The sequence below is a fragment of the Heloderma suspectum genome, chromosome 15, assembly GCF_057233095.1.
Source record: "Heloderma suspectum isolate Gila_16-S chromosome 15, 16-S_ref, whole genome shotgun sequence".
Taxonomy (NCBI): domain Eukaryota; kingdom Metazoa; phylum Chordata; class Lepidosauria; order Squamata; family Helodermatidae; genus Heloderma; species Heloderma suspectum.
In genome coordinates, this window is record NC_139472.1 from 15291914 (window position 1) to 15317823 (window position 25910).

General features: G+C 49.9%; 2 protein-coding genes across 2 annotated transcripts; both read left to right on the forward strand.

Annotated features, from left to right (window-relative positions):
* The first annotated feature begins 1021 nt into the window (after nt 1-1021).
* Nucleotides 1022-7530, forward strand: C1QA (complement C1q A chain). The gene is made up of 3 exons (XM_084821726.1): nt 1022-1055; nt 3392-3561; nt 6763-7530. The coding sequence occupies exons 2-3, from the start codon at nt 3399-3401 to the stop codon at nt 7335-7337; spliced, it is 738 nt and encodes a 245-aa protein (XP_084677852.1). The 5' UTR covers nt 1022-1055; nt 3392-3398; the 3' UTR covers nt 7338-7530.
* Nucleotides 7531-18151: 10621 nt separating this feature from the next.
* On the forward strand, nt 18152-22585 carry C1QC (complement C1q C chain). Its single transcript, XM_084821724.1, has 3 exons — nt 18152-18253; nt 19640-19830; nt 21790-22585. The coding sequence occupies exons 2-3, from the start codon at nt 19647-19649 to the stop codon at nt 22344-22346; spliced, it is 741 nt and encodes a 246-aa protein (XP_084677850.1). The 5' UTR covers nt 18152-18253; nt 19640-19646; the 3' UTR covers nt 22347-22585.
* Nucleotides 22586-25910: the final 3325 nt, after the last annotated feature.

Below are 25910 nucleotides of genomic sequence, written 5' to 3' on the forward strand. Positions count from 1 at the left end.
CCAAGTGCTGTCTCTGACCTCTGAGGGGTTTGGTGAGCCATTCTGTGGTTCCTGGGATGCTCTCCTAAGGGCATCCCCTTAGTCAGTTGCACCCCAGGAATTTTGACACCCGAGGCAGTTGCCTCATTTGCCTCCACGTTTGGGCTGGCAGTGTTTGCCGCTAACATGGTCAGTCAAAGTATTCCAGAAATTCTTCTTTCCAAAGGCACACTGATTCCGTTTCCCTTTTAGCGGAGATCACCCAATCCTTATCTTTTCAATGTACCATGCAATCTTAGGTCCTCTCCCCCACCCCACCCCACCCCACCCCACCCCCAGTATCTAGGGAGTTTGCTTGACACGGTGGCAAGCTAAGACAAGTATCCTACCTGCCAAACAGCTACATCGGGAAGCTATGTTGTGCTACTAGTTTATGAGACAGATCTTGGCTTTCTTCACACGGAGCTTGTCTCCTGCGATTGAGATTCCTCCTTCATGAAAGTTTGTGGGCTCTTCACATGATGAGACCTCCAGGGCGTCTCCCGCACTAAATGCCCGTTGTTCCATTTTTAGAATGCAGATCATGAGCTATCAAATTACCCCATGTTGTCTCTGCTTCAGTTTCCTCCATGAAAAGAGTTAAAGCAGCAAGAAGAGGAGCGAGATCAGTGAAATATAACGGAAGACTCAGAGATGGGGAGGAGGAAGGGTAAAAGAGAGGGGGGACAGGAAGCAGGTGGGAAGGGGAGCTGTGATCATGCATTTAGAACAGAAGCAGAAAGCCCCGTTTTAAATGCAGGATTTTAGGCTGGCGTAGAGCTGCCCATAGCGAAAAGGGCACTGTATCTATTCTGGCGTTACGGTTATGGATTGCTTTGAGCTCATGGGTGGGAAGGGGGGAGAGAAGAAGGAGCAACCAAAGGGAGAGGAAAAAAAAGGAAGGGAAACTTCATTTTCTGTGACTCAGCCAAACCCAACCATCCCTGCCCCCTTCTGCTTTTCCTTCTTCCCTTATGCTTGGGGCCAAAAAGAGAAGAGACTTCCCAAAGAACCTGGTAGAGATCTCTTTCAAGGAGGTAAGTGACCCTTTCTAGGGTTATTTCTTACTATTAACTTACTTTAATTCTAACTTTGCTCATTCAGATTGCCAGCCCACTCCCTGGTTTTGTCTGCACAGTCCATGATGTAGCTTAAATATGCCGAGTGTGTGCATATCAATGTGTCAAAGCCAACCTTTGGGCACTTTTTACTTACCAGGCAGTCTGAGCAGGTAACTAATGTGCGCTTTTAGATCTTGTCTGTGGACCCTTGAGTGCCCTTCATCTTGGCCTCATCCTGAAGCATTTTCTCCATCCCAAGCTCGAGGCAATCAGCTAGTCCCTTCTTCTACTCCTTGGTTAGCACAGTTTCTCTAGGGGTCTCTACCCAATAATGCCCAACTTAATGGGAGACCCTAGTTGGAGAGCATTTGGCTGCTGCTGTGAAAAAGTGATAACTTTGGCATGTCTAACTCTGCAAAGTGAGTCATTCCTATTATATTCGCCAATGTTGCTCTTCCTTCATGCTCTCAAATCTCCCATCTCTGTAAATATTTGCTACCACGGGAAGTAGTGATGGCCACCAATTGCCCCGTAATGTCCTTCCGAGGGACAATCCAAGCCTTTCTCCCCAGCAGTTTCATTAAGAAGTGAAATATTCATTTAGGCAGAGGGCTGGCTTTAAATGGTTTACTGGAGAGTGGAAGAAGCCAACCAGCTTTCACTCCCTAGGCAAGAGCACACCATTGACTCCATGGCTTCAAGGACAAGCCAGAGAGCATTAAAAACAGGGCACTGAGCCATGACACTGTGGATTCCTTATCTAGTGGTCCCCAAAGCCAGCTAGCCTGACACAAAGATTCTGAACTGTGCTTATGGGAGCACAAAAGCACCCCCCCAAACCTTGCGCATGGCATCAGAGCCCGCTTGAGCACCAGCTCCAAGCCAATGTGCAACTGAGATGTGGGCTCCAGGTATGACAACGGCCTTGTCCTTCTGGGAGAGGTGGGGGCAGCCATTCCATGTCAAGAATGGCGGTACTGATGGTTCGTTCCTGGCTTGATGGGATGCGAAGTCCTTTGCAAGCCTTCCTGCTGCAATAGAGCATTGAGAGCCGGTGGCAGCTCTGGATGTGATGTTCTTGCACTCATGTCAAGGTGGAAGACCCAGAGTGTGCCTTGTTTGCAGGCTGGTCAGGAAACTCGCGCAAATGGCCTCTCCAAATTCTCCTCTCTCTTTGTGGGCTGAGATATCGGGATGGACCATTTCACCATATTTCTCCAGCAGGAGGAGAAATTCTCCAATAATTGCCCAGGGCTGGGGGTGGGGCTCACCTTTGGTAGTGGCAGGAGCACCGCTTCTTGCCCCCACCCTCAGGTTTTTCTTTTTGCTATCGTTGCCATCACAAGGGGCAGCCCGGCAGGTATTTTGTATTCTCCATAAAGCCCCGGGGCTCATGGAATAGTTCTGGGGAACTGACCAGGGTGGGGCAGTGAGGGGAGGGGAGGGGAGGAATGGCATCTGCCGCAGGTGAACAAATGGTGGAGGATATTCCAAGAAAATTCTGCAGGTAGCTTTCTTTTTCTAGGCACGGTGGAAAAAAGAAAAAACCCTCAGGAACGGTGACAGAAAAATGAGCTTTGAGAAATTTCCACTCAGCTCTTGCTGAAAACGATGTTGATGGTCTTGGGTTCTGGGTGTGGGCAGAAAAGCAGCTATTTGGAGCAGGGGGGACAGATTGATGTTCTAACCTGTTGGAAAGTGGTTACCTCTGAAAATGACCGAGGCGTGTAAATGGCCAGGACAGCAAAGCCCTTCAGCAAAGGCCCTAGACCCAATTCGGTGCCCTCTGGCTGTGTTGAACTACAACTCCCATTATCCCCTGACCAGCATGGACAACACAAGCAGCTGCCATATACCAGTATCACTGGAGGCTGGTGACTCCGAATGTCAGTGGGGAGTGAATCCTCTCCGGGTTTCAGCTAGAACTCTAAAGAAGCTATCCAAGTTGCACCTTGGATAGCTCCTTTAAAGTTCTGACCGATTCTGACTGAAACCCAGAGCGGATCCACCACCCTACTGACATTCGGAGTCACCAGCCTCCACAGACCAGCTTAAACTCTTCGTGAGCACAGGCTGTCTTGGCCTGGAAGAAGGTCTCTGCTATCTCCTGCAACTTGATCCTTTTCTTAAACTGGAGACGCCAGCACGTGCCCTGAGCTGCCGTCCCCCGGCCCCCACGTTGGCATGCAAAGCTACAGCCTGCCCAAGAAGCCTTTGAGAAGCCAGGTTTGGCTGGGTTACATCCCACTGAGAAGCCGAAAGGGGCTGGGGGGGCCAAAGACTTTCACACTGTCCTGTGCTGATGTCCACAGGGGAAAGATGGCGAGCGGATTCTGGCCAGTTGTGTGTGTGCTGGCCCTGTTCCTGGACATTGCGGCCCCCCAGGAAACCATGTGTCAAGCACCCAATGGCAGAGACGGCCACCCGGGTGTCCCGGGCCGGAACGGGAGGCCAGGACAGAAAGGAGATGTGGGCGACCCAGGTAAGGAATCATGGGAGAGCCCAACAGTGATGTGGAGAAGGAACCTCCTCACTCGGTGGGGGCAGAAGCGATCGCTCGGTGTGGTGACTACCAGCTTTTCATAGAACAAAGCTTGATGCCTGTAACAGTGGCGGAGGGAAGGGTTTCCCCTCGCTGTGTCCCTGTGCTGGGAAAGCTTCCTTGTTTGTTACTGCCTCATATCCAGCTATTAAAGTCATAAGTAATGGAAGCTGTGTCTGTTAGAAAGGGGGCAGCCCTCTAGGTGTCTATACAGGCTGTGCTCTGGATACAGGAGAGGCAGAGATGGTGTTCGTGCCAGGACAGACTCATCCTCCCACAGGACAGGCTGTCCTCAGGCCTTTGGGAAGAACCCCAGCACCGAGCCTGTAGCTAGAAACAATGTAGTGTGAGAGAGACAAAGGATAGGCCTCAGGGAGCGCCTTCTCCCCTACGTCCCAGTCCACCACCAAAGGTCCTCTGAGGGCTCTCTGCTGCGGCCGCCTAATGTGAGATTAGCAGCCACATGCAAGAGGGCCTTTTCCTTGGCCGCCTCGCAGTTGTGGAACGGCCTGCTGGTTGAAATGCGCCCGCTGACCCCTTTGGAGGTCTTTAAGCAGGAATTAAAGACCCTGCTACTCTGGCAGGCCTTCTTGCTGACTCCTGTGGACTGTTTTTAAGCTGTGTTGTTTTAAAGCTGTGTTGCTTTTATTATTGGATTTATTTTGTTGTTGTTGTTAAACTGCTTTTAGCTCAAAGCTGGTTTTAGTTATATGTCGTTTGTGTCTCTCGTCTGTGTGCTTTCATGTAAGGGCGCAAACCTATGGGAATAGTTGGCCGCCTCCGAACTCAGAGGTGACCTACTATACAGTGCAGGGCGGGTGGAGCGCAGAGGGGATCTTCTCCAGCATGCTCTGGCCACCCTGCATTTTCAGCTAGACAGCCGATTTCGGCTATCTAACTGGGACGCATCGGGGGGGGGGGCAGACGGCATATAGGAAGTGTCATAACGGTGCTTTTGAAGTCCCCTCCCCCAAAAGGAACACCCTCTTTCCCCCCGCTCTGCACTGCTCTTACGAGCACGGAGCCAGGGATGAACCACGCCACCTACAAGGTGGTCGGGGAGGGGCAGGGAGGAGGTTTCTGGGGAACCGACCTCGGAGCGCTGGCTCTGAATGCGGTTCCCCCAAACTGAAAAACCCTATGGCCATTTAGCCACCGTCTAGAGGCCAAAGGATTGCGTCCCAAATGGCTTTTATACTTTGAATATTGTATTTTAATGTTTTAACTCTTGCAAACCACCCAGAGAGCTTCGGCTATGGGGCAGTATAGAAATGTAATAAAGAAAAGAATAGAATAGAATAGAATAGAATAGAATAGAATAGAATAGAATAGAATAGGCCAGCAGGGTGGGGGAATCAATACGGAGCTGCTGGATTAGAAGCAGTTTGTTTGATTCCATCACAATGCTTAATATTTGCCTAGTATTTTCAAGCCTTTAAAGAACATCACGTGTGTTATCTAATGGTGATCCTTACAGGGATTAAGGGTGCAATCCTATGCATGTTTGGACAGAGAAAACGCCTACGACTCCCAGCATTCCCCAGCCAGCCTTGCTGGCTGGGGAATGCTGGGCGTCGTAGGCGTTTTCTCTGTCTAAACATGCATAGGATTGCGCCCTAAAGGAACGTTTTGTTTGGTCCTGATATGCAGTGTCTGTTGGAGGCACTGCAGGGATTAGGGGTGTACGGAATACTCACCCCATTCCAGTCCGGGCATCTGCGGGCGGGGGAGGCGATCCATCCCTCCCCTAGGAATCCTGCCCGGCTGGCTCTGTGGCAAGTCCGCAGAGCTGCCTGCTGGGGCTGCCCACAGCTGGACTTCTGTCCACCGCTGGGCTGCGGCCGCAAATGGCATCCGGCGTAGGGGTCGCCATTTGCGCCCCTGCCCTTGGCCATGATTGGCAACATAAATATTTACGTAGCCAATCACGGCAACGGGCAGGGACGCAAATGGTGTCCGCTACGCCGGATGCCATTTTGTTCCACAGCCCGGCAGCGGATGGCTGCAGAACGAAGACGACGATCCGGACCAGCTGTCAAGGGCTCCTTGGAGGCCTCTCTCAGTCTAATCCAGTAGCCAAGTCCAGACACAGACAAAGGAATTCCTTTCAAAGCTTTATTCTTCTTTTACAACTTAACAACTCTACAGGTAGCAACTAGATCTGAGCAGCACAGTACCTATGCCCTACGTTGGAACAGTTGGTCCCCGTTTGAAAGGGAATTACTGGCAGACCCCTGAACTTAAGGATTAGGGAGAGTCCCTCCCCTTTTCCCTTGGGTCCTCTGGGCACAGCCGTTGTTTGCACGCCAACCTGGCACTACGCCTCCTTTCCGCGCCCTCCATCTGGCGTCGCTCTCTGCGTCGTGCATCCACCAAGTCTGCTATCTGTGCTCGGTCACTCCCTGGACTGCTATCTAAGCTAGGAATGCCAGTGGGAGGAATCTCCGTCAGCTGTTGGCCCTGGGAAAGAGGAGCGTGCTCCTCTCCCAGGAGCGACTGCTCTTCCTCAGAATCAGAACTACTCTAGGATTCTATGGGCTCAGTGTCCACCCTGACACCAGCTGTCACCAGGTAGGGTCCGTCCCGGGGGGATTTCAGGTGGTGGTGGGGGTAGTCTGTTCCGCCACGGACTCTGGGGGGCTGGATTCTTTAGACTCATTGGAGTCCGTGGCGGATTTCTCCGCCATCCCTAGAAGGGATAGTACTGGATACAGAGATCTGGGCTGCATTCGTAGAGCTGACCTGGGAGTCAGTCCCACTGAACTCAACAGGGCTTCCTTCTGAGTAGACATGCATAGGATTGTGCTTCTATAATTATAACATTTGAAAATACCTTCTCCCAGAACCCTGGAGGATGGGAGCATGTAGAGACAATGGGGTAGCAGACGGGTTGCCTTTTGTTTTCTGGTGAAAGGGAGAGAGACCTCCTTAAAAGCAAACTATTCAGTGAACAGGCCTGAAATACCTCTGAGGAGGGCAGACTCCCATAGCTCCTCACTCCGACTGCAGCATTGCTCAGCACCAATCTTGGAAGGGAGAGCAGAGCAGGTCGCAGGAAAAAAAATGGCAGTGCGAGGACCTGGGCTGGGCTGGCCTCATCCCCTGACGCAACTAACACACACTTCTCTGCTTTCCTCTGAGGGATGGCCGGACGGAGCACAGGTATACGGGGACCCAAAGGTGACCCGGGGAAGCCAGGCCTACCAGGCACACCAGGGAACCAGGGCTACAGAGGCCCAGATGGTCCTCCGGGCCCTCCGGGCATACCAGGAGATGCAGGGGCCAAGGGACGGGGTGGCAACATCATGAAGCAGCCCCGAGCCGCCTTCTCGGCCTCCCGGAAGAATCCGGACCCAACTCCAAACCCAAATGTCGTGGTCTTCAACAGCATCATCACCAACCAGGACAATGGCTACAGTTCGCTGACCGGCGAGTTCACCTGCAAGGACCCGGGGTACTATTACTTCACCTTCCAAGTGGTTGCCACCGGCAACCTGTGCCTTCGCCTCATGCACAAAGGCAATGTCGTGGCCACGTTCTGTGACACCAACAGTCAGAACCTCTACCAGGTCAACTCAGGCGGCAGTGTCCTGAAACTGGCCCAGGGCGACCGCGTCTGGCTGGAGAGCGGCCCCCAGGAGGGGAACAGCATTTATGACGGGAATGATGTGGACAGTGTCTTCAGCGGCTTCTTGCTGTTCCTGTCGGGGCCCTGAGAAGCTCAGGCCCAGCCTTCTCCCCAAGCCCTCCCCGCTCCCTCTTGTCACAACGCTACAACCACAAGAAGCCCTTTGCTAGGCCTGGGCGTCAAGGTGTGTGTGCCGAGTCTGCCCCGGCAATCTGCCACGTGAGCATTCTGTGTCACTCCTACTTGGCACAAAATAAAAGTTCAGAGTTTGGAAATCGTGCTGTTCGCTGTCTGCCATGTGTTGAGGATCCAGATAAATACATCCATGCTTTGCTTGAGCACCACCAAGGGAGAGGCAGGGAAGTGGCTTCCAGGGTTGCCATTTGGGGGGTATCTGCAGTGTGGAGTTCCCCTTTCCAGTCCCGGGAGCCTTGCTTCCCATTCTTCTGCTCTGTCCAAGGGAGGAAGGGAGCAAGAAGTGAGAGCAGCAAGGACCCTTGCCTACTCTGAACAAGAGAGCAGCGAAGGAAGGTGCGTCTTTGCATGCCTTGTCGGTAACACTCTGCCGAAAAGTTCTCCCACATTCTTTCACCCATTCTCATTCGATGTGATAGGGGAAAAAAATCTTTTAAAAAACCAATCATGAAGACATTTCAGAAAGATTATCGTGGGTTGGGTTTGAGTTTCTGGTGCTTCCCTTACTCGGGAGGTGGGCAAAGAGTGTGTCCGAGTGTCCTGCTTTTCATTGTACAATCATTTCTCTGGCGGCCTGTAGCTTCCGGCACTTCAGTTTAAGGCACTGTGAGGTACTTCCTCCCACGGGGCCTTTTCAGATCAGGAAGCACATGCCGCCTGAGAAGCAAGCAGCGTGTAGGTAAGCTCAAAAACACCACAAAAATAAATTATAAAAACACCCTGAGAATGAGGCAGAACAATGGAAGCCTCTTCCATGGGGAATGAAAGCTTAAAGGAAACTGGAGGAGAGTTTTTGGCTCAGCAGTAGCTTCCCCTCTTCCCTGGAGCTAGAACACACAACACAGCACCCCTCTCACACCTGCATTGTGGCGGATGCAAAGGGGGGGGGGGTGTCAGCCTGCCAACACGGTTGATGCTGTGGCAGCATTAAAAAACAAACAAACCAAAACCCCTTATAAAAGAAGAGAGAGAGAGAGAGAGAGAGAGAGAGAATGGGAGGGAGGGAGGGAGGGAGGGAGGAAAAAAGAACGAACGAATGAACGAACAAGAGGGAGGGAGGAAGAACCAAAGAAAGAACAGGAGGGAGGGAGGGGGAAAGAAAGAATGAAAGAGGGAGAGAGAAAGAAAGAAAGAAAGAAAGAAAGAAAGAACAAGAGGAAGGGAGGGAGGGAGGGAGGGAGGGAGGGAGGGAGGGAGGGAGAAAGAAAGAAAAAGAAAGAACAGGAGGGAGGGGGGGAGGGAGGGAGGGAGGGAGGGAGGGAGGGAGGGAGGGAGAAAGAATGAATGAGAGAGGGAGAAAGAAAGAGAAAGAAAGAAAGAAAGAAAGAAAAAACAAGAGGGAGGGAGGGAGGGAGAAAAAAGACAGACAGACAGACAGACAGACAGACAGACAGACTGAACAAGAGGGACGGAGGGAGGGGGAGAAAGATGAAAGAAAGAAAGAAAGAAAGAAAGAAAGAAAGAAAGAAGCCGTGCTATATCCTCTGCCAATGCTGAGCCCTACCTGTGAGCAACCGTTGGAGAATTTCCCCTCCCCCTGGAGAAATTTCGTGAAATTATCCCTCCGAATTATCTCCTCACAAATAGAATAGAGAATTTCGAGAGGCCATTGGCGCACAGCTCTACTTGTCTTCTTCCTCTCTGTCTGAATGGTGATGTTAATTGGGTGCAGAAGGAGACATAAGCAAATGGCCAGTGGCCAGGTGGAATGTCCACTCCAAGGTGGGGGTGGAACTAGGGTGGCCACCGACGTATTGCCAAACAAGAGGGCACAGAGTTGCATAACACTTTAACATAAGAACGTAAGAAGAGCCCTGCTGGATCAGACCCAGGGTCCATCTAGTCCAGCATTCTGTTCACCCAGTGGCCAGCCAGCTGCCCACGGGAAGCCCACAAGCAGGACATGAGTGCAACAGCACCCTCCCGCCCACATGAATATGCTACGTAGAGATGCACATTGAGAAAGAATGAGTATCGCTTGAACAGAAATGCAATACATCTCACCATCGTGGGGACAACAGTGGTCCAGCCACCAGTGTGCGCCTGCCGGCTCAGGCAGCTGTCCAGGTATGATCTGGTAATCCAAAGCCAGCAAGAAGAGAACTCCACAAGTAATGCCAGAAAAGCCGAAAGCAAAGGGGTAGACAAAGAGGATGTTTAATTCAATCATTCCAGTGCCTTTTGGATTCACAGGTCTTTCTTCATTTTGTTATAATGTAATGGGCGTTGTTTCTTCCTCAAACCCCAGTTTCCTATGCTACAAAGAATAGGAAACTGGGGTTTCAGGAGCAAACAACACCCATCACACTATCTGTTGATGAGCAATTTCCTACTCTCCCTTTCTTTATCTTTAAACCAGACTTGGACTGGACAGTCCTTCCAACAGAGGACACCTTCAAATGGAAGACCGTCCTCCCATAGCCCTTTAAATTGATGGATTGTCCTCTCTGTAAGAGAGGACACATGGCCACCCTTGGGAGACATGGAAAGCCTCTTGCTCAAGTTTCCCCCAGCACCTGCCCTGAAGTGTTCCCACAATCATGAAGGGGGCCTTTGCAAGAGGCGCTTCTCTTCAGGCACCCAGGTTCAGCCTTCCCTGGTCTCCTCTTCTACACATCTGCACTACAGATCAGGGTGGGGGATAAATGGGATGAAATGAGGTGGATGGATGAGGCTGGAGTGGTACAGTCTGAACAAGCAAAGGCAGAAGGAAAAGAAATGAAGAAGTGGGATTGTACAGTTCTCTTTGTCCCCCAACTTTCCTCATCTACACCTCAGCATCACAGAAATACAAGTGCAGACTAGGGATGGATGAATCCCCCTGTTGTGCAAATCCCCTGCCTTTGAATTTTTCAAATGTTTCCATCCCAGATGTGAAGAAAATTGCAAATTTTGCTCAATTCTTAACAAAAGCAAACAAATTTTTCACCCATTCCTAGGGGGGCCCTGTAACAAAATGTTGCAGCATTCATCCACACCTCCTAACAGGAGCATGGCTGTTCAGGGCTCTAAACAATCAGATAGCACACCTTCCTTCAAGGTAGCTACAACCAGCCTTCTCCAATCAGCTGCATTCGAGAGGTGTTGGACTGCAACTGTCAGCATCCCCAGCTGGCAGAGCATGGTGGGAGTTGTAGTGCAACACATCTCGACAGCAGCAGGCTGGGAAAGGGTGCTGCCAGCTGAAAAGTCTCAAGCAAGCAATTCCGGTATCACACACACATACCCAGTTTCCGTTTTTCCCCTTTTCTTTTCTAGCTGACACTCAGCCTTATGTGGCTCCTGGAATCCACTTAGCATGCTCAGCTCTCACTGGACTCTTTTTTGAGAGGGTCTCTCCTCTCCCCACCCCCATTTCCTTCAGCATACCTCAGGATTCTCCTGAACATGCTGATCCCTCCCTCTCATTTTTCAGTGACCCCATTTGGACCCCGATCCTGTCAGAAAGGAAGCTAGAGTCACCAGCACTACCCATTTACTCCCTGCTGCTCTGAGCCCACCTTGCATTGCGTTGCAAGCCAAAATAGCCAAGAAAAGTCTGTGTATGCTCAGAGGCACCGTTCTCTTGGTTTGCGCTAGAGCTGGGAGCAAGCAGCCCCTCAAAATTCCCCATCCAATTGTGGGCAGAGAAACCGGGGGGACCGTTTCACTGAATTTATCCTGGGGACGAGGAAACTCCCCAACCGTTTCTTGGGTAGGGCTGTAGCACAGCTTCTTTCTTTTTCTAAGGCTGTGTTTCTGTCTTTGGGAGGGGTTGCTTTGTTTTTCTGCTGAGGCAAGTAACAGCAGTGGCAACTTCTCTGGCAGCCTGGCCACAATTTAGTGGAGTGGTTGCAGGACATTATTTCATAGAATCATGGAATAGTAGGGTCAGAAGGGGCCTATAAGACCATCGAGTCCAACCATTTGGTGACAGGGGGAATGGCAGCCACTACCAAAAAGTGACAGAGAATCATCATGCCATGGTCCCTGAGCAGGAGGCAAGGGGGAAGCCAGCCCATAGGATTGCAGGCTATCCATGCTCCAGACAGTTATGATATCAGTCAGTTAGTAGGGCAATCCAGAAAGACAGTAAGGAGAAGAAGCCAGGGCCAAGCACAGCAAGGCAATCCAAAGATCATGAGGCAAAGGCAAGGTCAAACAAACTAGAGCAGTCCAAGGGTAGGTGGGTTTCCAGGAGCAAGGGGTCAGTCAGAGTAGGGAACAAGAAACCAGGGATGGGTGAATCTATCAGTTTCAACACCTCCCCCCCTCATTTTTTATTTTTTTTTTAACTCTCAAGATCTTTCTCCCCCAAATATGAACAACTTTGCAAGTTTTCGGTAACTTCTTACCAACTGTTTAGCCTTGAGAAGAGAAGACTGAGGGGGGATAGGATAGCGCTCTTCAAGTACCTGAAAGGTTGTCACAGAGAGGAAGGCCAGGATGTCTTCTCAATCATCCCAGAGGGCAGGACACGGAATCATAGGCTCAAGTGACAGGAAGCCAGATTCCAGCTGAACATCGGGAGAAATTTCCTGACTGTTAGAGCAAGATGACAATGGAACCCATTCCCTAGGGAGGTGGTGGGCTCTCTCACATTGGAGGCATTCAATATGAAGCTGGACAGCCACCTGTTGGGGATGCTTTGACTGGAATTCCTGCACTGAGCAGGGGGTTGGACTCGATGGTCCTATAGGCCCTTTGCAACCCCACTATTCTATGATGCTACCGAAATTGAACTGAAATGGAATTCTCACCCATCTGCACCAGTCATATTCAATATTGGTTGCGCCCACATTTGTCATTTTAAAAATCTCAAGTTCTTTTTGTCCCTAATATGGAAAACTCTGCAAATTTTGGAATATTCTGGTCAAAATCAAATGGAATTAAATTCTCACCCATCCCTACAGGAAAGTGAGCTAAAGACCCACCTTATTCTAGCAACTAACAATCTTCCACTGGCAGCTCACGTAGCCTGGTCTCCCATGCCCAGCTGCAACTGCTTAGCCCAGCCTTCAAGGTCTTCATTCCATCCTAAGGAGTACTTTACTCCTGAGGAGGTCACTTACTTCCAAGTAGCCTAGTTCTTCTGGGCCTGAAGGCCTCCAAGCCTTTGCCTGCACCTGTACCTTCTGAAGCTGGCCTTCACTTCAGAGTGTGTAGGCAAGGCAGCTTCACCAGGGAGTCAGGATCCCTTCTATAAGTTCCTCTGCATCCTTGGGTCGGGTGTAGTGTCTCCTGAGATGCTGGAAGTGTCTGGAGAAGCACTGGAGTCAGGGGACTGCATAAGGTCCTCAGGCTTTGGGACATTGGGGTCTTCACTGGAGGAGGAATCAGCCTGGCTTGGGCATGACAAATGTGATGTGGGCATGATGCATGCCAGTGTGGTATAGTGGTTAGAGTGTTGGACTGGGGCTAGGGAGATCTGGGTTCTAGACCCCACTCAGCCATGAAGTTCATTGGGTGACTTTGGGCTGGTCACTGAATCTCTCAGCCTAACCTACCTCACAGGGTTGTGGTGAGGATAGGATGGAGAGGAGAAGGACCATGTAAGCTGCCTTGGGTTCCTTGAAAGAGGAAAAAAGCCAGGATATTAATGTAAAAATAAATCAAATAATAAAAAATAGTTGGCGACAATTCTGCAAAGTAGCCTCCTTTTACTTGGGGGTGGGGTGGGGTTGAGAAAAAGAAATATTATAGAGTTGTTCTCTCTCTCTCTCTCTCTCTCTCTCTCTGGCTCAGCTCTACTTTGCACATCCTTGGTGCTAAACTTTGGCACTACAGCATGGATATAGGGTTAAACCTCTTGTGTGCCTTGGATACAGTGACTTCCTATAGGACTCCCAGCCAGGCCCTGGGAGTCCTACATAAGGAGACTCCCTTAGGTCCCTGGGAGACCTTCAAAGTGCCTTCGAAAGTTTGCTGATTCTGAATACGGAAGGGATCTTTGCCTTAGCCCACTCCCTGCCCTCATATGGGTCAGCAAGACCTCCTTTGGGTCAGCACTTTTTTTTGGTCTGTCTCACCAAAAGGGGATTTCCAGCCAGGGCTGGCCCATGTTTTCGTGGCTGCGGATTTTCTTTTTGCTGCGCTGTGTGAATTGAATTTCCTCTTCTTATGAAGTGTGCCTGGCAGAGTGACAATGGCACGTTACATGATTATGAAATGATCAAGGTCTGACCGTGACGTCATTTCTCTCATGTGAGTGTTTCATGTTTGGTCACTTCTTTACTTCCTCGTTCCTCCCCCATCGCAACTGCATCTGGGAGCGCCAGGTGGCTAAGAGAGATCTGAAGTCTCTCTCTCACATCCCCTAGAAAGTAGCGTACAGCATACAGTTGATAAGCTGCTAAGCCACCCCCCCCCCCGCACCCCTCCAAAGGTGCAGGCAATGGCTCCTACACCAAGATATTGGTGTAGCTGAGAAACACACACACCAAATTTTGTCCCCTTTGGAGCTTGCCTAGATAACCTCTATGAAGAGGAACCAGCCCTGATTCCAGGTAATCTTGTGTTACAAAGTCTTTTAAGGGTGCAATCCTATGCAGGTTTAGACAGAAAAAAAGGCCTACAACTCCCAGCATGCCTCAGCCAGTATAGCTGGGCATGCTGGGATTGTAGGCCTTTTTTCTGTCTAAACTTGCATAGGATTGCACGCTAAAACATGCAAAATAAGGACTGCCAGAGTCACACTGTTAGACACCATCCAGGATAATAACATGTCTGGTCATCGTTGTTTTTTCAATTGGCTTGGCTATATTCACATTCTAAGTTGCTTTTTGTCCATTATTATTGCGATTGAGCAGGGAAAATACACCTGACCATGCAGTAAAAGAACTCAAAAGAGGTGAGGAGAGGGACTGGTTTTAAATGAGCCAAGGAACAACGGTGAGCTCCTTTAAAAATACAGAAGTCTCGCTCTGCTTTCTGGTTCTTTCTTTTGCTATCATCCAATCGTAGAGTTGGGAGGGATGTTAGAAGTCCAGTTCCCTGCCAAGGCAGGACATCTGTGGCTGCAGAATCCCAGCTTGGTTTCCTCTGCTTGAAAACCTCTAATGAAGTAGAGTCCACCACCCTCCAAGACAGTCGGTTCCTCTGTTGGACGGCTCGTACCATCAGGAAGTCCTTCTTAACGTTTAGTCGAAACCCCTCTCTTGTAATGTGGCCCCTCTGGGTCTCCCCTCCCCTCTGGAGCAGTAGAAAACAAATGTGCCTTCTCTGCCAACGGCTCCGTTTTCTCTGGCATCAGGCACCAGCAGTGCCGGGAAACAGGCCCATCCCCTGATAGGAGAGTCAGTGTCAGTCTCTGGGTCCTTCTCCTCCTTCCTGCTGCTACCTGTTTACCTGCCCTCTGCAAGTGAGCAAACACTGAGCGAAGTGAGGAGGAAGATCAGTCACCTTCACTCAACATCTCCTCTCCTGCTGGGATTTGATGTGGACTGGGCCCAGAGGGAGAAGCAAGATAATGAGGCACTGGCAACCATGGCAAGGTGGAGGTGGTGAGCACCATTTTGCCCAGGCCCTGGAACCAGCGGTGCTTTGGCTAAACAGAAGGGATGGCTTCCCACCCGTCCTTGTTTCTCAGCAGACGTGTCCCACAGCCTGAGCTGGCAGCTCCCTCCTGGCTCTTCGCTCGCTGTAGGAGTTTAATCTTGTCCACAAAGGGCTGGACATATCTTCAGTCTGGACATGACCATACAGAACAGGGCTGGCAGGCCAGAAGGTCCAATGAGGTCCACTGGCCAATCACTAAAGGCCAATATCTGGTGGACCACTGAGCACCTGATGGTTGCTGCGAATCTTCACAGGAATGACGGATGTGGTGGTGCACGCTTTGATCCAGCAACGCACGTCTTCTGTGCTTATGGTCCAAACTGCATATTCAGGACCACTTAATACAGATGAGTGTTGCCTTCATTGTTTGGACATCCTGAGTACCTACTCTTGCTTGGTAAATTTAAAAACACATTGGCAGACTAGGGCTATTCAATCATCATCATCATCAGTATAGTAGTAGTGATATAGTCATAGAATCCTAGAATAGCCTAGAATAGCGATAATGCTACTGTTACTACTAGTAGTAGCACAGTAGTAGTATAGTAGAAGTAGCAATAGTAGTGTAGTAGTACTAGTGGCAAGGAAAAGGGGAAACAGTAGCGGGATAGGAGTAGTTTTAGTATTGTGCTATTTATTTATTGAATTTATATCTTTCTACTCAAAATGGCACTCAAGGTGTGCTATTACTAGTACTACTAGTAGGACAGATGGATGGATGGATGGATATTATGACTTCACACCCATGTGTGTGTGGGGGTGTGTGGGTGTGCGCACACACACACACACACACACACACACTATCATCTATCTATCTATCTATCTATCTATCTATCTACCTACCTACCTATATGCCATGCCTCCCTTGGACTCCTCTGAGGATGAAGGGGAATGGCAGGCTCCAGACCCAGGGGAAGGGACCAGCACAGAAGGAGCCTGAGACCCCTTACCCCCTGTGGAGTTTCCATGCCCAGCTGCAGCTAGGGATGGGCAGATTCCCTACCTGCTGGTCTGTGGGGAATCTGCCTGCGGGGGGGTGTGTGATCCGTTCCTTCCCCCAGAATCCTCTTTGGCTGGCTGCGCTCTGCAGCAGTCCCGTGGAGCCGCTGGCTGGCTCTGAAGCGCCAGCGATATGGCTGCCATGCCATATCCCTGGCTGAAGGGGACTTGACTGACTGCAGATGCAAATGGCATCCAGGACGCCATTTGCAGCCATAAAGGCCTTAGTTTAAGGTAAATACAGCCATAACTGGCTGCATTTAGCTTAAACTAAGACCTTTACGGCCTCAAATAGTGTCCTGGATGCCATTTGCATCCCCGCTTTTCATTCATGAAATAGACTACGCAAATATTTGCGTAGCCTATCGCGTGAAAAAACAGGGCCGCAAATGGCGTCCAGGATGCCATTTGCAGCCGTAAAGGTCTTTGTTTAAGCTAAATGCAGCCATTTACGGCTGCATTTACCTTAAACTAGGGCCTTTATGGCTGTAAATGGCGTCCTGGATGCCATTTGCATCCTCAGTCAGTCCCCTTCATCAGCGATACGGCATGGCAGCCGTATTGCTGGCAATCCGGAGCCGGAGGATCCAGCCAAAGAGGATTCCGGGGGGAGGCAGAGGTAAGTGTTCCGTTCCGCCACGGACGCCAGTTCTTTAGAATCTGGCCTCGTTGGAGTCTGTGGAAGAATTCTTTGCCATCCCTAGCTGCAGCCCCCCCAGAGGATTTGGAGGGTGAAATGCCACTGACCCCCTCAGAGCAAAGGCATCTGCATGTCTGGGAGCAGTGTAGGCAAACCTCTATCAGTTTAAGACGGAGAGGCTCTCAGAGGCAGGGGGACCGATGGGATGCAGCTGCCTCAAGTCATGGCCGTTAAAAGCAGAAGGCAGGCTGGGAAGAGGCTGCTGGAGAACAACATCGTGTCTCATGCCGGATTTCAGCTTCGACCCTGGACCTGACCCACTGCCTTGCTCGCGGCCCCCCTTGTGTGTTTTGGACCTCAGACTGGACAATTGTCTTCTCTTTGCCACATCACTTTGGATTTGACTGCCCTGGTAAAAATCCCTTGCTTCAGGCGCCTTTCCTTCTCCCATCCATGGACAGGTTTATGACCCTGTTATCAGCCGGTGATTTCTTTATAAATAAATAAATTATGTAATAATAATTTTTACCGTGATGGGCTATGTAAATAGTTACATAGCCTATGATGGCAAAGAGCAGGGGTGCAAATGGCGTAGCGGCCGCCATTTGCATCCCTCCTCTTTGCCGTGATAGGCTACATAAATACTTACGTAGCCTATCACTGCTGCTTGCAAGGACGCAAATGGCAGCTGCTGCAACGGCTGCCATTTGCGGCCACAGCAGCCCGGCCGCGGCCGGAACTCCGGCTGCGGACAGCCCCGGATGGTGGCTCCGAGGAGCCGCCGCAGAGCGGAGCCGGCCAGGCAGGATTCCGGGGGGAGGGATGGAGTGCCTCCCCCCCCCACTGCGGATGCCCCTGTGCGGAGCCAGGTAAGGGGTTCGTACATCCCTAGTTTACGTCCACCACAATGCAGTGTGGGTGGGACAGTGTTGTGTCCAGCTCCAGGGCTGAGGTGGAGTTAGCACACTGCCAAAATCTGTCCTCCAATTTCCGGAACCTTTTCTCCCTGCATGAAAGGGGCTTCCGTTGTTCTGCCTCATTCAGGATGTTCTATGATTTATTTTCATGGTGTTTTTGAGTGTACCTAATCCCAGCCAGCTGCCCAGCCTGCCTGCAGGTCCTGATCTGGAAATGCCCCGTGGGAGGGATTACCTCATGGTGCCTTAATCTGGGCTTTAATTAAATGTAGGAAACTGAGGAGGCTACAGCCACCAGAGAGATGATTGTACAATGAAAGACAGGGCATTTGTGCTCAGACCTCCTAAGTAAGGTAAGCCCAAGAAACGCAAACCCAGCCCATGAGAATTTCTCCCAAATGTCTTCACCACTGAATTTCTTTTCGAAAGCCGTTTCTCTTCTATCAAATCGAATGAGAACGGTTGAAAAACATGCGGGAGAAATTTTCAGCACAGCACTAAATAAAAATGTATGGACTGGGGCATTTGCAGATGCCTGCCATGAAGGCAGGAAAGGGGATGGGCCAGTTCCTGATTCTCTCCCAGGCCACCAACTTCCCCGCCGGGGCTGAAGCTGTTGCAAGCAGAATCACTGGCGCCCACACCGACTTGGCCTGCATCTCTCTCACCACTCCGAGTTGCCTGCAGGCTCAGACCGTCCAGCTGAGCCCTCGAGAGGTAAGAGTGGCCATGGCCGCAGCCTCCTTTCTGCCGGTGCCCCACACAGCTCTGACTTGGTGGGACGGGGCTGCAGCTCTGCAGACTGCGTGGTGCTGGGGCTCCATTTGGGGGCACTGGGATGGGGCTTTGGGGAGGATGTCTCTTCGGAAGGTGGGCATGCAGCTCTCCACGGATAGGGCCCTTTCTGGAGTGAGGATGAGCAATCTCTCTCCAATCATGGACAGAAAACAAGTCTGTCTGGCGAACGCTGTCATTCCGACCCCCATCCCACCCCCAGTAAGACGGGATGGCAGCTAGGGAAGAACAGGCGACAGGTTTCGTGGCTGAGCTGGGCTGTTCACAGCCCTCATGCTGAACAGGTGCAAAGAAGAAGTGCTGGCCCTTTTCACTGTGTCTTGGAGGATGAGGAGGGGATTTTGGCCCATGCAGCTTTTCTTAGGGAAAGGGTGGAGCCCTTGCTTTGCATGCAGAATGTCCCTGGTTCAATCCCTGGTGTCTCCAGTTTAAAGGATGAGATATCAGGGGACAGAAAAGACCTCTGTCATTGGCCTTGGAGGACAGCCACAGAGAGTGGGGCGGAGGAGGCATTCCTTTCCCCCTGCTTCTGAGCTCCAAATGTTCCCCTCAGAACTGGGTTTTCTTTATTTAAATAACAAAATCAAAACCGACCCAAGGAATTGGTGCCAGAGGTCTCACACACTTGCCCCTGGAGTGTCAGCATTAGCCCCTCAGGGCATGGAGATCGCAAGCTTAGCTGGGGAGAGTGCGGGCTATGTTGCCAGCTTTCCTGGCGCCTTCCACCTTGGAGGAGTGGTCGTTGCCAGCATTTGAACTGCCCGCTGTTGCTGTGCTGTTAACAGCGGGCCGATCTGCAGGAATAAACAGGGGAAAGCCGTCATGGCGCAAACATCCCAGTGGAGTCTGGTGGCTCTGATGTCAGTGGGGCGTGAATCTACTCCGGGTTTCAGTCAGAACCAGTCAGAACTCTAGAGGAGCTTCTTCTTTGCTTTGTTCTGGCCATATGCCAACCTTATCTCCATGGAGTGGGGCCCTTGTACTGTCTCACTTTGTTAAATTTATATTTCAGATTGATTTTTAATTGATTTTTTTTAACCACCCTGAGGTTTTTTTTCCCCCATTTAAAAAGCATGATATATCCATATAATTAATTAACATGGTGAATGGATTAATTAAGAAGCACCTCACACCTTGCATCTGGGCTGAGTGGCTGGGGAAAGCCTGCTAGAATTGCTTGTCTCGTCCTTATGATGGAGATGGACCCTGTAGGGGGAAAAAAGAAATATTTTCCACCAATATCCAGCCTGGCATGGCATCTGCAATGCCCCCTCATGTCCGCTCTGCTTTCCTTTTCTATCTCCACAGAACAAAGATGGACTCAGAGTCAAGGAGGTTCCTGGGCTCGAGATTCGTCCTTCTGTTTCTGATTCTGGTGGATTCATCTTCACGAACTGCTTCTGCCCAAACCTGCTATGGGGCACCGGGGCTCCCTGGCATGCCAGGCTCTCCGGGCAAGGATGGGAGAGATGGACATAAAGGACCCAAGGGAGAGCCAGGTAACTAGTCCCTGGTGGGAATCCCAAGACAACTGTTCTCTATTTCAGCTGGTCCACCATTTGGGTTGCTGCATGAAGGAACAATGACTTTTGAACACCACACTCCAAGACCCCAGGACTATTTCTTCTTCTTCTTCTTCTTCTTCTTCTTCTTCTTCTTCTTCTTCTTCTTCTTCTTCTTCTCCTTCTCCTTCTCCTTCTCCTTCTCCTCCTTCTCCTTCTCCTTCTCCTTCTCCTTCTCCTTCTCCTTCTCCTTCTCCTTCTCCTTCTCCTTCCTTTATTAGAGCTGAGCCAAAATCCAAAATCTCTGCAAGCATTTCTGAGATGCCTTTTTCTCACCACTCTAGAAAAAGAAGGCTGCTTTGCAGAATTTTCTCTGAATATTCTCCGTCTTTTTTGGGTGGGGGGAATGACAGTAGCTATTCCCTCACCTTCCCTCCCTGCACAAAAATGCCCCAGAACGATGCAAGGTCTGAGGCATTGTGAGGATGCAAAATGGTGGAGGATGCAAAATGGTGGCCAAAACAAAGACCTTAGGAAGCAGTGTTCCTTCCACTGCTAATGGGATACCCTCCACCTCCACCACCTCTCTAATTTGTATACCGCTTTTCCACATAAAAGTGGTTCGCAACGTAACAACATATATCGATATATCAGTACAATCAATAGTCTAGCACCAGTTCATCTCAGCATGTAATACAACAACCCAAATAAGCAATTCATATACCTGAGACACTGTTGAAGAATGTATCCTTCCTCCTGGAGAAATCCCCCCCCCAATTTCTCTGCCCACTAATCAGGGGCAGAATTTCAAGAGGCCATTTGTGCACAGCTCCCCATTTATATTCCTCTTTTCTTTCATTATGGAACTCAAGGTGGCCCATAATAGGGTTCCCAGGTAGGTCTCCCAACTGGGCACTGAACAGATCCACACCTGCTTAGCTTCACTAAGGTGGCTCGATCATGTGTCCTCAGGGCCTGCCCTGGGACTGTTGTAGGGAGGAGAAAATGCCCATTGAGGGCAAGATGCAAGCATCTTTAGCTTCAAGGCCAGACCCCCATTAATATTTGTTTTGAGAAAACACAGAGATTTTCCCCCTGGAGGGGGAAAGGGTCACAAAACTAGTAGCATCCCAAATCCTTTAAGGTGGAGAAGATGGATCAGGGAGCTTCATGTCCTACTTTACTTTCTTACCCACCCAAGCCCTGCAATATTCATGGGTAATTTTCCAGTTAGAGGGCTTCTGAAAGTGTTGTTTGCCCCATGAGTAGGGATGTACGAATCCCTTACCTTCTTCCGGGTGGGGCCATCTGCGGTGGGGGGGGTAGCAATCTGTCCCTCCCCCCGGAATCCTCCCTAGCAGCTCCACTCTGTGGTGAGTCCACGGAGCCACCAGCTGGGGCCGCCCGCAGCCGGACCTCCATCCGCTGCCGGGCTGCGGCCATAGCTGCCGCCATTTGTGCCCCTGCGTTAGCCATGATAGGCTATGTATATATTTACGTAGCCTATCACAAAAAGAGCAGGGATGCAAATGGTGTAGCGGACGCTATTTACATCCCTGCTCTTTGCTGTGACAGGCTACATAAATACTTACATAGCCTATCACGTCTAAAGTAGGGAGGGAAATGGTGGCCGCAGACCAGGGCAGCCATTCGCGGCCGCAGACCAGGGGCAGCGGATGGACCTGAAGGCTGACCCCAGGTAAGATCCGTCCCAGGGAAGTTTCACGGGGTGGCGGGGAGGATTACTCCATTCCGCCATGGACTCCATGGGGCCGGATCTGAAAGGATCTGGCCTCACTGGAGTCCGTGGCGGAGTTCTCTAACATCCCTACCCATGAGAAGCACAGGCACAGGAGGGGGAATGGTGGCCCCAGATTTAGCACAGGCAACATGGTGGGAGAGATGGCCTAGTCTTCATGTATGGGGTGTGACCTACCTTGTCTTGAATCCTTGCAGGCATTCCAGCCACTTCCGGAAGCCAAGGCCCCAAGGGGGTGGCAGGAGAACCTGGACTCCCCGGTTTGCCAGGGAAGAACGGGCAAAGAGGCTTGAATGGACCTGCAGGAGAGCCCGGCCTGAAGGGTGAGACGGGCGAGCCAGGGGAGCCAGGCGGCTACAAGCGGAACCATCAGTCAGCCTTCACAGTGATGCGGCAGACAGGTCAGCACCCCATCAAGAACGCCCCCGTGGTCTTTGGAAAAGTCGTCACCAACATCAATAACGACTATGACACCAGCACCGGCAAGTTCACCTGTCGCATCCCTGGCCTCTATTACTTCACCTTCCACACGTCCCTGACCGCCAACCTCTGCGTCAACATGTACCTGAACCGGGACAAAGTGGCCAGCTTCTGTGACCACTTGTCCAACACCAAGCAGGTCAGCTCAGGTGGGGTTCTGCTCCAGATGCAAGTGGGCCACCAGGTGTGGTTGGCAGTCAATGACTACAATGGCATGGTGGGCGTTGGTGGCTCCGACAGCGTCTTCTCGGGCTTCCTGCTCTTCCCAGACTAGATGCAGGAGCTGAGCAAAGCCTCTCTGGAAGCATTCCAGCTCCTAGCCCCTGGTCTTTGTGTAACTACTGTCTGATTTATTCCTTTCTCACCACTGTTCCAAAAATGTTTTCGAGTGTTGTGAAAGATGCTCAATAAAACTGTTCTTTGTGGTGCTTGTTTTTTTGTTTATTATAAGCATTTATAATGATATTCCCAGGCTGGTTTGCAACAAGAATAAAACAATTAAAACGTAAATGCAAAAAAAGGCCAAAAGCCACAGAAGCAGCATCAAATAGTCAGCAAGATTAAAATTGCATCTAAAAAGCTGGGATTTGGTTTGAAAGAAATAGTTATTCATTGAAAACCTTCCCCCCTCCCCATTTAGGCCACTTGTTCCAAAGATTAAAAGCAGCTGAAGTAAAAGCAAACAAATATAACTAAAAAATTACAAATTGCAAATCGAATAACAATAGCCATGATCGAATCACACTTTTCCCCTTCCTTTGAACATAGAGTGACTTGGGAGTACATAGTGTAAAATCCAACATGAATCCTGCTTAGAGTAGACCCACTGAAATGAATAGGACTTAAGGTAGTCATGACTAACCTGCCCCTTTCATTTCAATGGGTCTACTCTAAGTCGGGCTTATGTTGGATTTTACCCATAGAATGACTTGTCCCACTGAACATAATGGGATGTACCCCTAAATCGTCTTTTCCCAACCTGGTGCCCTCCAGATGTTTTGGACTTCGATCCCCATCAGCCCCAGCCACCATGTCCAATGGTAAGGGATGCCGGGAGTTGTAGTCCAAAACATCTGGATGGCACCAGGTTGGGAAAGGATGTTCTGATTCGTGATGGTGGCGAACTTACCCCAAGTAAGTCTGTTATTTACTGGGGAAATAACGATCTCACCCATGTAGGCTCGGAAGAGAGTTCTCGCTCGAAGCGAACTCTTGTCCTGTGTAAACCAGCTTTTCCACATGCATGACATCAAAGTGCATCTTGCAAGCTGCAGTTTGGAACCACGTCGTGTCTCCCCGGAGCCAGAGCAGTGAGCTCTCCTCCTCCTTGCAGACCCGGAATGGAGCAGCAAGGAGGGAAACAGCAGTTGATTAGGCAAGGAAAGAGGGAATTCAATCAACACCGCGCATGCCCAGAAGTGGCATTGTTTAGCTGCAGACCATGTATGCTCAGAAGCTTGCCATCAATTCTGAACTTCATAACAAATTCGTAAACCTCTGCTCCAGGCTCATTAAAAATGTCAGTGTTGGACGAGGTTCGACCAGCGAGGGGACGGATGATGAAATTGGGCAGCATTACTAGTTCTAAGTAGGTAGGAAAATTGTGCTGGTAAGCAACTACCAGTTGGTATCTTGATGTTGCTTCCTATGGAGAAAGTAGTGTGGGTGGTTGTGGGGGAATAATACTGAAAATAGTGTGTGTGCGTGTGTGTGTGTGTGGGGGAGCTTAACCCTTCCTCCCCAAGCACTACAGCCCTGATCCAGTTTGTTGTGAACTGTCCAGAGAGCTTCAGCTGTTGGGAGATATAGAAATATTAATATTAATAATAAATAAATAATAACATTTCTATACCGCCCCATAGCCAAAGCTCTCTGGGCAGTTTACCATGGTTGAAAACATTAAGAATACAATATGCACAATCTAAAAACATAAAAAACACAGAGACGGTATACACAGAGACCACATATATCTAAAAACAGCTTTGAGTGATCAGCCAAACCATGAAACAAATCCAGACTCAATTAAAAACTCATCACATGCTGCCAAATGCTTGGGAAAAAAGGAAAGTTTTGATCTGGTGCCAAAAAGATAATGGTATTGGGGCCAGACAGGCCTCATCAGGTAGATCCTTCCAAAATTGGGGGGACACCACCAAGAAGACTCTCTCCCTGTTAGGTGCCCTTGGAGTACAGAGCTGAAGGGAGGCCTCTGCTATCACCCAAAGGGACCTAGGGCCGCTGAGAGGTTGCGCCCCCTGCCTCTCAGGAAGCACATCACAGCAAGGGGAAGACCACCATGGGCCCATCCATCAGCCAGAGAAGGAACAACAGCAGGGAGGTCGCTTCCCCCTCCCTGCCAGAAAGAACAGTCAGCTCCAACTCCCAGTCTCCTGCTGAGACTGGAGAGTTGAAGGAAACTATGCCCTGGCCCCATCCATCAGCCAGGGCACTAACAGTTGCAGTGTTGTGTGGGTTTGGAGTGTGTGCGTGCAATTATTACTATCTATTGAAAGCTACCTTGACGATCATTTGATCAAAAGGCAGGATTTAAATCTTCTAAAGAAAAAATAATAATAATATATGGCTGCTATTAACTTCTTTTTTTAAGTGGCAGATCCCAGTCATTTCAAAGCTAGTTGCAATCTGGCAACCAAATTCTGCGGGTGTATTTTAGAGGTATATGAACCAGAGGGTGCCTCTACGTCCATGTCCCTCCTCCAAGAGAAGCTTGGGAGATGTCAGTCTGGGAACAGGCCTTTTCTGTGACAGCCCCGTGTTTATGGAACGCTCACCCCAAGGAAGCTTGTCTGGCGCTGAAACTGACATCTTTTTGGTGCCAGGAAAAGATGCACTTACTTTCCCAGACATCTGAACGTTACTTATGGCCCAATTCTCATGGGCAGCTTTTGTGATGTTCATTCTTGGCTGTGATTGTGGGTAGATTCTGTGTATTTGTGGATGAAGAATCTTCATATCGTATTCTTTTTAGATTATTTTGTTTAGCATTCATTTTAATTTGTAGTATTGTGCTGATTATGGTTTACACTGATTCCCCTTACCTTAAGATCAATTCTCTGGGCTTATGCCCAAAGTCTGTACTAATGATGGAAGCTAAGCAGGCCAGAGCTGTTCTGTCTCAAAGAGTCGGGGAGTATGATCTACAAGCTTTAAGTTCTGCAGCAGATAGAACTTGGCCTTCTCTGTTTTGGGGTGCAAATCTGAGTTATGGGCTGGTAGAAGCGAAATATCTCTCACATTCCCAAATATCAGCATTCACATACTTTAGCAAAATGTAATGTCTTACCCTCTGCTCTGTCACAAGGTAGGTTTCAGAAAACTACCCTTTTAGATCGTATATGCCCATGTGGAAGGAATGAAATCGAATCGGTTATTCCTGTTTTACTTTGCTGCTCCTTTTATATAGAGATTAGGGAGAAATTACTGTCTGATACTAGATCAGATACAAATGTATTTCTCTACTGTTTGAGGACAACAGAGGATGGAGATACAATCGAGGCTTTTGCTAAATTCTTCTTGAATGCGATGAGAATAAGACCTCTTCAGAACTGGTGTCCTGAATGTGTTTGTAGACTCTTTGTATTTTTGTATGTTCAAAGTCTGGTCAGTGACCGTAATAAAGATGGTGATTCCCCCCACCCCTGCCCGTCCTCAACTATATTAATCATGGATTTCTGTATTGCATTTAAGTCACTTCTAGACGGCTTTGTATGGTGGGAAGCAACACGTGTATTTAAGAGGAAACAGCTACAGCAAACCTGCAGTAGCTCTTGGAAGCTTCAGGCAGATGTCTTTTCCAGACTTTGCATTGAGGTCAGGG